General features: G+C 51.6%; 1 protein-coding gene across 1 annotated transcript; it reads right to left on the reverse strand.

Annotated features, from left to right (window-relative positions):
* Nucleotides 1-2,609: 2,609 nt before the first annotated feature.
* On the reverse strand, nt 2,610-12,637 carry LOC139398822 (polysialoglycoprotein-like; the record flags this gene model as incomplete). The annotated part of the gene is made up of 2 exons (XM_071144600.1): nt 2,610-3,300; nt 11,715-12,637. Coding segments are annotated over 2 exons (1,545 nt in total), but the record flags the coding sequence as incomplete, so codon positions are not given.
* Nucleotides 12,638-13,465: the final 828 nt, after the last annotated feature.

Consider the following 13,465-nt stretch of genomic DNA (forward strand, 5'->3'; position numbering starts at 1 on the left):
TAGAGCTTCTGTAATTAAAACGTTTTTCTGACCAAGATGGCCATTTGTTTGGTCATGTTGCTAGGACGACAATGTCCACTCTAGGGATGTTACATGGTATCGTGTGAAAATGCCCACGAGACACTGATCTAAGGTCATTTTTTGTCATGTTCTCCACTAATGATTGAGGATCTAGGGAGGGTAAGCTGATCCTAGATCAGTGCACAGGGGAGACTACTATCCAGAGCCAGGTACACAGCTAGCAGGTGACAGGCTTCGATGGCCTCAGCCCCAAAATTCTTTATTATCTGCTGTGTTAACATCATGAGGATGTCATCTACCAACACCACTGTTCTAGAAATCTGTCTGTTCATGTGAAGGTTATAGTCGTCCAGCAATCTGCTCATATCCTCTCTGTTTATCCTACTCTAGCTACCAACGGTCAATCATCTCACATTCTTATATCCTCTCTGTTTATCCTCCTCTAGTTACCAATGGTCAATCATCTCACATTCTTATATCCTCTCTGTTTATCCTCCTCTAGTTACCAATGGTCAATCATCTCACATTCTTATATCCTCTCTGTTTATCTGCTTAAATCACCACAGCCAGCTTCGGGAGGGCACGAACCAAGCCATCCGCACAGGAACCTTAAGAGTCCCTCAGACAGTGAGAGAGAAGAGGGAGGGATAGGGGGAAGCACAACAGGCCCACACTCATCCTCTCGTACCACCAGGTTCCCTTCCAGCAGATACTGGACTTCAGAGGAACTTCTGCTGCTATACCCCATCTTTACCTTTACCCACAAAGGTCCTAAACGGTAGAAAGTGTCCGGCCAACAGACAGACGCACACCTTATGACGGCAATAACCTGTAGTCCAAGGGGATAGTAGCACTTCACTGAGAGCAAAACAGACAGGGACCAAAAGATGTGGAAGAAGCAATTAGGAGTCCAGAGACAATTACTCGATGCCGACACATCTTTCTAGCTGATTTACACGCTGAAGCTATGTTGGTGGTGATCTCTGACTGTTTCATCCTAACATCGTTGGTGCCGACGTGGATAACAATATCTCTATACTCGCCAGTTTTAGCTTTAGCCAGCACCATCTTCAGATTAGCCTTAACGTCGGTTGTCCTGCCCCCTGGTAAACAGTGTATGATCGCTGGATGATTCGTTTTAAGTCTAATACTGCGGGTAATGGAGTCGCCAATGACTAGAGTTTTCAATTTGTCAGAGCTAATGGTGGGAAGCTTCGGCGTCTCTGACCCCGTAACGGGAGGAGTAGAGACAAGAGAAGGCTCGGCCTTTGACTCCGACTCGCTGCTTAATGGGGAAAACCGGTTGAAAGTTTGTCGGCTGAATGAGCGACACCGGTTGAGCATTCCTACAGCATTTCCCTCCAGAAACCGTGAGAAAGTTGTCCGGCTGCGGGGACCGTGCGAGGGGATTTATACTAGCGTTACTATCTGTACTTACTGGTGGCACAGACGCTGTTTCATCCTTTCCTACACTGAAATTACCCTTGCCTAACGATTGCGTCTGAAGCTGGGCTTGTAGCACAGCTATCCTCACCGTAAGGCGATCGTTCTCCTGTATGAGTACAGCGACTGCAATTAGAAGGCATCATGTTAATGTTACTACTTAGCTTCGGCTGTTGGAGGTCCTGACGAACCATGTCCAGATAAAGCGTCCGGAGTATGAGGATTCTGTGTTATGCACTATAGCCCGTTACCATATGTGATTTAATATTATCTGCTGTTGGCTTGTGTGGATGTATGTATGTGTTATGCAACATAGCTGACTTGAACCATTGTTAACAGTTTCAGGGCCATGGGCCTTTCTCATGATGGAAAAATACAGAACTGTGCAATGAGTTGGGGGGGGGCACATTCAGAACAGTCTTTTGTTAGATAACAGGAGCCAGGTGCCTGATAACTGCATATTCTACACAGCTACAACGACTGACCGCTGAAGCGCTTAAGGGGCTGGGACCAGCCTCTGCGCCAACAATCAACGATAGGCTGGGTGAGTCTAAACCACGCCCAGTCTCTACTCTGACAGGCCGGCTCGGAAGCAGGAACTGTCAGTATATTAAATATCTTTGTATGGAACAAGTCAGTTCTGTTTTGCCCTGCGAGGTGGGACAGAGAGCCCATATATACGAAAATTGCATTTAGCTAATAAAAAAAAGCCTCATTGTGATATTTATCCTGATACCAGATTCGAATTGACGCAACCCTGACACGAGTGAAAAAATTGAGGGAAAAACCAAAAATATAAACGGTAATTATAAAGTAAAAACCGTAAAGTTGTCATGTAGCAAAGTAGGCAACAAAACACCGCAACACGTAAACAAGTCTGCAAGTTGTGACCGGAAATGGCGTCAAAATGCTGTTGAGGTATCATGTGATGCTACTAGCATAAATGGACCAACACTGAGCACATGTAGCTTAAGTCAATTGGTAATTTAAAACACAGGGGTCTGAGTAATATTGCTGGCGCATGGATATAATGCAAAATAAATGTTGCCATCACCCCAGTTACTCAAGTCAGGTCATACACCTCAACTCCAAGTAGGAACCACCAAAACAATACAGAGGACACAAGTATTACAGTTAATGTTTAATTGAGCCAAAACAAGCAAATGCAGTTACACACTGGACTAGAGTACCCATGAACTCTTGCATGTCCCACGTCAGATATCCATGGCGTCGTCGCCGGACGGGCCGGTCGCAGCTTCAGAGGTGGCGTCGTCGCCAGACGGGCCGGTCGCAGCTTCAGAGGTGGCGTCGTCGCCAGACGGGCCGGTCGCAGCTTCAGAGGTGGCGTCGTCGCCAGACGGGCCGGTCGCAGCTTCAGAGGTGGCGTCGTCGCCAGACGGGCCGGTCGCAGCTTCAGAGGTGGCGTCGTCGCCAGACGGGCCGGTCGCAGCTTCAGAGGTGGCGTCGTCGCCAGACGGGCCGGTCGCAGCTTCAGAGGTGGCGTCGTCGCCAGACGGGCCGGTCGCAGCTTCAGAGGTGGCGTCGTCGCCAGACGGGCCGGTCGCAGCTTCAGAGGTGGCGTCGTCGCCAGACTGGCCGGTCGCAGCTTCAGAGGTGGCGTCGTCGCCAGACGGGCCGGTCGCAGCTTCAGAGGTGGCGTCGTCGCCAGACGGGCCGGTCGCAGCTTCAGAGGTGGCGTCGTCGCCAGACGGGCCGGTCGCAGCTTCAGAGGTGGCGTCGTCGCCAGACGGGCCGGTCGCAGCTTCAGAGGTGGCGTCGTCGCCAGACGGGCCGGTCGCAGCTTCAGAGGTGGCGGCGTCGTCCGAGGACACGCGCCTCAGCTTCTCCTCAGAGGACAGGGCATCATTTGCCGGAGAGCTACCATGGTTTGGAGAAGCTTGGGATTCTACTTCATTGGTCTCTAAATACTCTTGAGAAAAAACAAAAGGAACAGTTGGGTATTCTACAGCAACACATCTGTTCTACACGGTCTAGGCCGTAAAATAGTCTGAGTTATCAACAGGTAATGTCTTCCCATGCATAGTTATGGATAGTCATCTCCAATCTGTTCAAATATCACTGTTGTTGATAACACACATTACCAAAATGATTCACACTTGTCTTCCTATTTCCACATAATCTGTCATGGTTCCCCACCCCAACAGGGCATAAAACCAACCTCTCTTTATTGCTACTGCTAATACACCCAAATCCAACAACATTTTATCCTAGTACACAAGCATGTCACTTTATCCATCCACACCCACTCTACTGCCGCATGGCCACTGCGGCTGAGACTTTCACCCTCTCGTTACAGGTATAGCAGGTAACCAACCCCACCCGGGTCTTACCCCCTAGGACTTACCCTTTGCAGGTACCTGCCTGCTCGGGCTTACCTTCCGGGACTCACCCTATTCTTATAGTACAAGCAGGAACCAACCTACTCGGGATTTACCCCCTAGGAGTTACCCTCAACAGGTTTGGGTTTACCTTCCGGGACTTACCATATACCACAAAGCTACGACCGGTCGTAATACAATGGGACTACTGAATAAGCTCAGGCTTTCTAGGTTCGTACCCTATAATTGGTTCAGCCTACGACTCTCATCTCCCCAAGATGTCAGAATTAGTGATAACGGGTGTAGGAACTTTGCTTACCTTGTTTCTGTTTCACTGTTTCTTAATCTCTAGTTCGACTGCAAATCGCGGTGAACCCTGCTCGCAGTGCCAACTGTTAGGTTCTAATTCTCAGAGTAAAAACTCGACGGACACTATGAATGCTTGAACCAAGTTTATTCTTCCCAGAGGGTCAAGACAGCTGCATTAGACAAAAAACATATTCACACAAGCACTGATATTTAATCCTCTCTCCTATGCTGAGTCTGCTCCTACACCTCTAAACAGCCAATGCATCTCTGTTGCTAGACAGAACCTTGGTGATATCTGTTCTTCCTCACTTCATCTGACCTGACCGCTACCCCAAAGTGCTCACTCCTCCCCAACTCAAGGCTGACATGGTGATTGGTACCAGACTGTGTCTCTTCTCATTCCAGAGGATCCCACCCATAGGATGCCTGATGGCTAACAATAACATATCCTGACATAATGTAAACGTTATACATTAAGCTCTCTCCCTCAGTGACATGAATTAGTATATTTCATATTCTCAGAACCCAACAGTAGGTTTTAAGGTGTGGCTGCATGCTTGTCGTGGACGCATCGTCACTCTTGATGTTATTTTTCCAAGTCTGAACTGGCCGTTCTTGTCTTTCCTCAACTAATTGAAACCTCAGGGACAGACATCCTGAACGACTCTGATGTCAGAGCTCCCATCAGCCCTCTACACCTCGCTGTGAGTAAAGCCTACCTGCTCCTGTAGTGGTCTCCATATGACAAATGGCACCCTATTCCCTATTTAGTACACTACGTTTGACCAGATCCTTATAGGCCCTGATCAAAAGTAGTTCACTACATAGGGAATAGGGTGCTATCTGGGATGCAAGCATGGTGTAGATTTTCCACAGGAAGTTGACTGTCCAGACAGACTCACACACCATATTCCGATCTATTCCTGATTAGTGTAAAATACATGCATATTCTACACAGTGATGATGAGGATGATTTCCTTATTTTGCCATTTGAGTTAATCAACCTCAGAAGAGAAGTAGAGTGTTTGTTTCTCAATCCCACGCTTGGCAGGAACCTCCGATGTTGATGCTGGGCGGGAGCAAAAATGGGCTCCCGATTGAAAGACTCTGGTCTACTTTAGAGGTCTAGCACTGTATTTCTGTTCAGGCGTACCACGGGTCTACTCTAGGACATTGATTATATTAAGAGTGAATATCTATTCAGGCGTACCACAGTCACCACCATGCTATGGAGGTCCTGGTTCAGTCTCTGCTGGATCTAGACGTGAGGGACAGCCAGGGGCGCACCCCTCTGGACCTGGCTGCCTTAAAAAGCCATGTGGAGTGTGTTGACGTCCTCATCAACCAGGAAGCCTCCATCCTGGTTAAAGACTTCACTCTGAAGAGGACCCCCATCCACGCTGCAGGTAGACATAAGGATATCACATAGAGCTTCTGTAATTAAAACGTTTTCCTGACCAAGATGGCCATTTGTTTAGTCATGTTGCTAGGACGACAATGTCCACTCTAGGGATGTTACATGGTATCGTGTGAAAATGCCCACGAGACACTGATCTAAGGTCATTTTTTGTCATGTTCTCCACTAATGATTGAGGATCTAGGGAGGGTAAGCTGATCCTAGATCAGTGCACAGGGGAGACTTCTATCCAGAGCCAGGTACACAGCTAGCAGGTGACAGGCTTCGATGGCCTCAGCCCCAAAATTCTTTAATATCTGCTGTGTTAACATCATGAGGATGTCATCTACCAACACCACTGTTCTTGAAATCTGTCTGTTCATGTGAAGGTTATAGTCGTCCAGCAATCTGCTCATATCCTCTCTGTTTATCCTCCTCTAGCTACCAACGGTCAATCATCTCACATTATTATATCCTCTTGTTGATCCTCCTCTAGCTACCAATGGTCAATCATCTGACATTCTTATATCCTCTGTTTATCCTCCTCTAGTTACCAATGGTCAATCATCTCACATTCTTATATCCTCTCTGTTTATCTTCCTCTAGCAACCAACGGTCATTCGGAGTGTTTGCGTTTGCTGATTGGAAATGCTGACCTCCAGAGTGCAGTGGACATTCAAGACAGGAATAGTCACTTGGGTTTTGGATACAATTCCTGAAATAAAGAGATTTTGAAACTGGGGCTGCATCCCAAATGGCAACCTATACCCTACTTGGTACAGTACTTTAAACCAAAGTCCTATGGGCTCAGGTCAAGAGTAATGTACCATATAGGGAATAGGTTGCCATTTGGGACTCAGCCTGGTTATTACCAGTTTGTAATATGACCTGTTGTCTTGTGTATCAGAACCCCTCTGACGCTGTCGGTGCTGAGCGGACACACAGACTGTGTGTACTCACTGTTCAACAAGGGAGCCAGCGTAGAAGCCAAAGACAAATGGCACAGAACAGCTCTACACAGAAGGGTTGCGAGGAGAGTTGGCTGTACGCGCTCACACACAGAAAGAGAGGGGGAGGCTTGTTCTGATCTAGGGATGGGGCCATTGAACTACTAGGGATGGCTTTGGTGTGGGATCTAGCATGGAATATAAATTATGCCCAAATATACCTATTATGATTCCTTATTATTTAATTGATTATAAATTATTGAAATCCATTCTTGCCTCCCCTCCCCTCCTTTCCCTTCCCTTCCTCCTAGGCGGTGACGGGTCACGAGGAGTGCAGCACAGCGCCAGCTTCCTGGTTCGGGAAGGTAAGGGGCCCAGTCAGTGTGGACCCTCCCCGTCATCACAGACAACCAGGGCTACACGCCACTACACTGGGCCTGCTACAACGGTACGTACTGGACAGAGGGACAGCGAAGTGGGCCAGAGGCCACAAACAAATACACACATAAACACAGCGTTGCTTAAATCACCACAGCCAGCTTCGGGAGGGCACGAACCAAGCCATCCGCACAGGAACCTTAAGAGTCCCTCAGACAGTGAGAGAGAAGAGGGAGGGATAGGGGGAAGCACAACAGGCCCACACTCATCCTCTCATACCACCAGGATCCCTTCCAGCAGATACTGGACTTCAGAGGAACTTCTGCTGCTATACCCCATCTTTACCTTTACCCACAAAGGTCCTAAACGGTAGAAAGTGTCCGGCCAACAGACAGACGCACACCTTATGACGGCAATAACCTGTAGTCCAAGGGGATAGTAGCACTTCACTGAGAGCAAAACAGACAGGGACCAAAAGATGTGGAAGAAGCAATTAGGAGGCCTGCGTCTTGTGACCGTAGCGTACGTGTAGGTATGTACGGCAGGACCAAATCAGAGAGATAGGTACGAGCAAGCCCATGTAATGCTTTGTAGGTTAGCAGTAAAACCTTGAAATCAGCCCTTGCCTTGACAGGAAGCCAGTGTAGGGAGGCTAGCACTGGAGTAATATGATATATTTTTGGGGTTCTAGTCAGGATTCTAGCAGCCGTATTTAGCACTAACTGAAGTTTATTTAGTGCTTTATCCGGGTAGCCGGAAAGTAAGAGCATTGCAGTAGTCTAACCTAGAAGTGACAAAAGCATGGATACATTTTTCTGCATCATTTTTGGACAGAAAGTTTGATTTTTGCAATGTTACGTAGATGGAAAAAAGCTGTCCTTGAAACAGTCTTGATATGTTCTTCAAAAGAGAGATCAGGGTCCAGAGTAACGCCGAGGGCCTTCACAGTTTTATTTGAGACGACTGTACAGCCATTAAGATTAATTGTCAGATTCAACAGAAGATCTCTTTGTTTCTTGGGACCTAGAACAAGCATCTCTGTTTTGTCCGAGTTTAAAAGTAGAACGTTTGCAGCCATCCACTTCCTTATGTCTGAAACACATGCTTCTAGCGAGGGCAATTTTGGGGCTTCACCATGTTTCATTGAAATGTTCAGCTGTGTGTCATCCGCATAGCAGTGAAAGTTAACATTATGTTTTCGAATGACATCCCCAAGAGGTAAAATATATAGTGAAAATCAATAGTGGTCCTAAAACGGAACCTTGAGGAACATCGAAATTTACAGTTGATTTGTCAGAGGACAAACCATTCACAGAGACTGTAACGGTTTTCTTCTATCTCCTCCTCTGACGAGGAAGGCAGAGGCTGCGCAACAGCCTTTTCTAAACATTTTGAGAGGAATGGAAGATTCGATATAGGCCGATAGTTTTTGTATATTTTCTGGGTCAAGGTTTGGCTTTTTCAAGAGAGGCTTTATTACTGCCACTTTTAGTGAGTTTGGTACACATCCGGTGGATAGAGAGCCGTTTATTATGTTCAACATAGGAGGGCCAAGCACAGGAAACAGCTCTTTCAGTAGTTTAGTTGGAATAGGGTCCAGTATGGAGCTTGAAGGTTTAGAGGCCATGATTATTTTCATCATTGTGTCAAGGGATATAGTACTAAAACACTTGAGTGTCTCTCTTGATCCTAGGTCCTGGCAGAGTTGTGCAGACTCAGGACAACTGAGACAACTGAGCTTTGAAGGAATACGCAGATTTAAAGAGGAGTCCGTAATTTACTTTGTAATAATCATCTTTTCCTCAAAGAAGTTCATGAATTTATTACTGCTGAGGTGAAAGCCATCCTCTCTTGGGGAATTTACGATTTGCTATCGTAAATGTTAGCAACAGCTCCGCAGGATGCACGGGGGATATGGTCACTAGTGTAGCCAGGAGGTGAGGCCTCATTTAACACAGTAAATTCATCAGGCTAAAGACATGTTTCAGTCAGGCCAATCACATCAAGATTATGATCAGTTCATTGACTATAATTGCCTTTGAAGTAAGGGATCTGACATTAAGTAGCCCTATTTTGAGATGTGAGGTATCATGATCTCTTTCAATAATGACAGGAATGGAGGAGGTCTTTATCTTAGTGAGATTGCTAAGGCGAACACCGCCATGTTTAATTTTGCCCAACCTAGGTCGAGGCACAGACACGGTCTCAATGGAGATAGCTGAGCTGACTACACTGACTGTGCTAGTGGCAGACTGGCTAACAGCCTGGCCTGCACCCTATTTCATTGTGGAGCTAGAGGAGTTAGAGCCCTGTCTATGTTGTTAGATAAGATGAGAGCACCCCTCCAGCTAGGATGGAGTCCGTCACTCCTCCGCAGGTCAGGCTTGGTCCTGTTTGTGGGTGAGTCCCAGGAAGAGGGCCAATTATCTACAAATTCTATCTTTTGGGAGGGGCAGAAACCAGTTTTCAACCAGCTATTGAGTTGTGAGACTCTGCTGTAGAGCTCATCACTCCCCCTAACTGGGAGGGGGCCAGAGACAATTACTCGATGCCGACACATCTTTCTAGCTGATTTACACGCTGAAGCTATGTTGGTGGTGATCTCTGACTGTTTCATCCTAACATCGTTGGTGCTGACGTGGATAACAATATCTCTATACTCGCCAGTTTTAGCTTTAGCCAGCACCATCTTCAGATTAGCCATAACGTCGGTTGCCCTGCCCCCTGGTAAACAGTGTATGATCGCTGGATGATTCGTTTTAAGTCTAATACTGCGGGTAATGGAGTCGCCAATGACTAGAGTTTTCAATTTGTCAGAGCTAATGGTGGGAAGCTTCGGCGTCTCTGACCCCGTAACGGGAGGAGTAGAGACAAGAGAAGGCTCGGCCTTTGACTCCGACTCGCTGCTTAATGGGGAAAACCGGTTGAAAGTTTGTCGGCTGAATGAGCGACACCGGTTGAGCATTCCTACAGCATTTCCCTCCAGAAACCGTGAGAAAGTTGTCCGGCAGCGGGGACCGTGCGAGGGGATTTATACTAACGTTACTATCTGTACTTACTGGTGGCACAGACGCTGTTTCATCCTTTCCTACACTGAAATTACCCTTGCCTAACGATTGCGTCTGAAGCTGGGCTTGTAGCACAGCTATCCTCACCGTAAGGCGATCGTTCTCCTGTATGAGTACAGCGACTGCAATTAGAAGGCATCATGTTAATGTTACTACTTAGCGTCGGCTGTTGGAGGTCCTGACGAACCATGTCCAGATAAAGCGTCCGGAGTATGAGGATTCTGTGTTATGCACTATAGCCCGTTACCATATGTGATTTAATATTATCTGCTGTTGGCTTGTGTGGATGTATGTATGTGTTATGCAACATAGCTGACTTGAACCATTGTTAACAGTTTCAGGGCCATGGGCCTTTCTCATGATGGAAAAATACAGAACTGTGCAATGAGTTGGGGGGGGCACATTCAGAACGTAGTGTTGCGAGAACAGTCTTTTGTTAGATAACAGGAGCCAGGTGCCTGCATATTCTACACAGCTACAACGACTGACCGCTGAAGCGCTTAAGGGGCTGGGACCAGCCTCTGCGCCAACAATCAACGATGGTGTGGTTTAGACTCACCCAGCCTAAACCACACCCAGTCTCTTCTCTGACAGGCCGGCTCAGAAGCAGGAACTACTGTCAGAGTATATTAAATATCTTTGTCAGGAACAAGTCAGTTCTGTTTTGCCCTGCGAGGTGGGACAGAGAGCCCATATATACACGAAAATTGCATTTACTACTTATTGCTTAGCTAATAAAAGCCTGTCATATTTATCCTGATACCAGATTCGAATTGACGCAACCCTGACACGAGTGAAAAAAATTGAGGGAAACCAAAAATATAAACGGTAATTAAAAAGTAAAAACCGTAAAGTTGTCATGTTGCAAAGTAGGCAACAAAACACCGCAACACGTAAACAAGTCTGCAAGTTGTGACCGGAAATGGCGTCAAAATGCTGTTAGGTATCATGTGATGCTACTAGCATAAATGGACCAACACTGAGCACATGTAGCTTAAGTCAATTGGTAATTTAAAACACAGGGGTCTGAGTAATATTGCTGGCGCATGGATATAATGCAAAATAAATGTTGCCATCACCCCAGTTACTCAAGTCAGGTCATACACCTCAACTCCAAGTAGGAACCACCAAAACAATACAGAGGACACAAGTATTACAGTTAATGTTTAATTGAGCCAAAACAAGCAAATGCAGTTACACACTGGACTAGAGTACCCATGAACTCTTGCATGTCCCACGTCAGATATCCATGGCGTCGTCGCCGGACGGGCCGGTCGCAGCTCCAGAGGTGGCGTCGTCGCCGGACGGGCCGGTCGCAGCTCCAGAGGTGGCGTCGTCGCCGGACGGGCCGGTCGCAGCTCCAGAGGTGGCGTCGTCGCCGGACGGGCCGGTCGCAGCTCCAGAGGTGGCGTCGTCGCCGGACGGGCCGGTCGCAGCTCCAGAGGTGGCGTCGTCGCCGGACGGGCCGGTCGCAGCTCCAGAGGTGGCGTCGTCGCCGGACGGGCCGGTCGCAGCTCCAGAGGTGGCGTCGTCGCCGGACGGGCCGGTCGCAGCTCCAGAGGTGGCGTCGTCGCCGGACGGGCCGGTCGCAGCTCCAGAGGTGGCGTCGTCGCCGGACGGGCCGGTCGCAGCTCCAGAGGTGGCGTCGTCGCCGGACGGGCCGGTCGCAGCTCCAGAGGAGGCGTCGTCGCCGGACGGGCCGGTCGCAGCTCCAGAGGAGGCGTCGTCGCCGGACGGGCCGGTCGCAGCTCCAGAGGTGGCGTCGTCGCCGGACGGGCCGGTCGCAGCTCCAGAGGTGGCGTCGTCGCCGGACGGGCCGGTCGCAGCTCCAGAGGTGGCGTCGTCGCCAGACGGGCCGGTCGCAGCTCCAGAGGTGGCGTCGTCGCCAGACGGGCCGGTCGCAGCTCCAGAGGTGGCGTCGTCGCCAGACGGGCCGGTCGCAGCTCCAGAGGTGGCGTCGTCGCCAGACGGGCCGGTCGCAGCTCCAGAGGTGGCGTCGTCGCCAGACGGGCCGGTCGCAGCTCCAGAGGTGGCGTCGTCGCCAGACGGGCCGGTCGCAGCTCCAGAGGTGGCGTCGTCGCCAGACGGGCCGGTCGCAGCTCCAGAGGTGGCGTCGTCGCCAGACGGGCCGGTCGCAGCTCCAGAGGTGGCGTCGTCGCCAGACGGGCCGGTCGCAGCTCCAGAGGTGGCGTCGTCGCCAGACGGGCCGGTCGCAGCTCCAGAGGTGGCGTCGTCGCCAGACGGGCCGGTCGCAGCTCCAGAGGTGGCGTCGTCGCCAGACGGGCCGGTCGCAGCTCCAGAGGTGGCGTCGTCGCCAGACGGGCCGGTCGCAGCTCCAGAGGTGGCGTCGTCGCCAGACGGGCCGGTCGCAGCTCCAGAGGTGGCGTCGTCGCCAGACGGGCCGGACGCAGCTCCAGAGGTGGCGTCGTCGCCAGACGGGCCGGTCGCAGCTCCAGAGGTGGCGTCGTCGCCAGACGGGCCGGTCGCAGCTCCAGAGGTGGCGTCGTCGCCAGACGGGCCGGTCGCAGCTCCAGAGGTGGCGTCGTCGCCAGACGGGCCGGTCGCAGCTCCAGAGGTGGCGTCGTCGCCAGACGGGCCGGTCGCAGCTCCAGAGGTGGCGTCGTCGCCAGACGGGCCGGTCGCAGCTCCAGAGGTGGCGTCGTCGCCAGACGGGCCGGTCGCAGCTCCAGAGGTGGCGTCGTCGCCAGACGGGCCGGTCGCAGCTCCAGAGGTGGCGTCGTCGCCAGACGGGCCGGTCGCAGCTCCAGAGGTGGCGTCGTCGCAGCTCCAGAGGTGGCGTCGTCGCCAGACGGGCCGGTCGCAGCTCCAGAGGTGGCGTCGTCGCCAGACGGGCCGGTCGCAGCTCCAGAGGTGGCGTCGTCGCCAGACGGGCCGGTCGCAGCTCCAGAGGTGGCGTCGTCGCCAGACGGGCCGGTCGCAGCTCCAGAGGTGGCGTCGTCGCCAGACGGGCCGGTCGCAGCTCCAGAGGTGGCGTCGTCGCCAGACGGGCCGGTCGCAGCTCCAGAGGTGGCGTCGTCGCCAGACGGGCCGGTCGCAGCTCCAGAGGTGGCGTCGTCGCCAGACGGGCCGGTCGCAGCTCCAGAGGTGGCGTCGTCGCCAGACGGGCCGGTCGCAGCTCCAGAGGTGGCGTCGTCGCCAGACGGGCCGGTCGCAGCTCCAGAGGTGGCGTCGTCGCCAGACGGGCCGGTCGCAGCTCCAGAGGTGGCGTCGTCGCCAGACGGGCCGGTCGCAGCTCCAGAGGTGGCGTCGTCGCCAGACGGGCCGGTCGCAGCTCCAGAGGTGGCGTCGTCGCCAGACGGGCCGGTCGCAGCTCCAGAGGTGGCGTCGTCGCCAGACGGGCCGGTCGCAGCTCCAGAGGTGGCGTCGTCGCCAGACGGGCCGGTCGCAGCTCCAGAGGTGGCGTCGTCGCCAGACGGGCCGGTCGCAGCTCCAGAGGTGGCGTCGTCGCCAGACGGGCCGGTCGCAGCTCCAGAGGTGGCGTCGTCGCCAGACGGGCCGGTCGCAGCTCCAGAGGTGGCGTCGTCGCCAGACGGGCCGGTCGCA

This window comes from Oncorhynchus clarkii, unplaced genomic scaffold (assembly GCF_045791955.1).
Source record: "Oncorhynchus clarkii lewisi isolate Uvic-CL-2024 unplaced genomic scaffold, UVic_Ocla_1.0 unplaced_contig_2929_pilon_pilon, whole genome shotgun sequence".
NCBI lineage: Eukaryota > Metazoa > Chordata > Actinopteri > Salmoniformes > Salmonidae > Oncorhynchus > Oncorhynchus clarkii.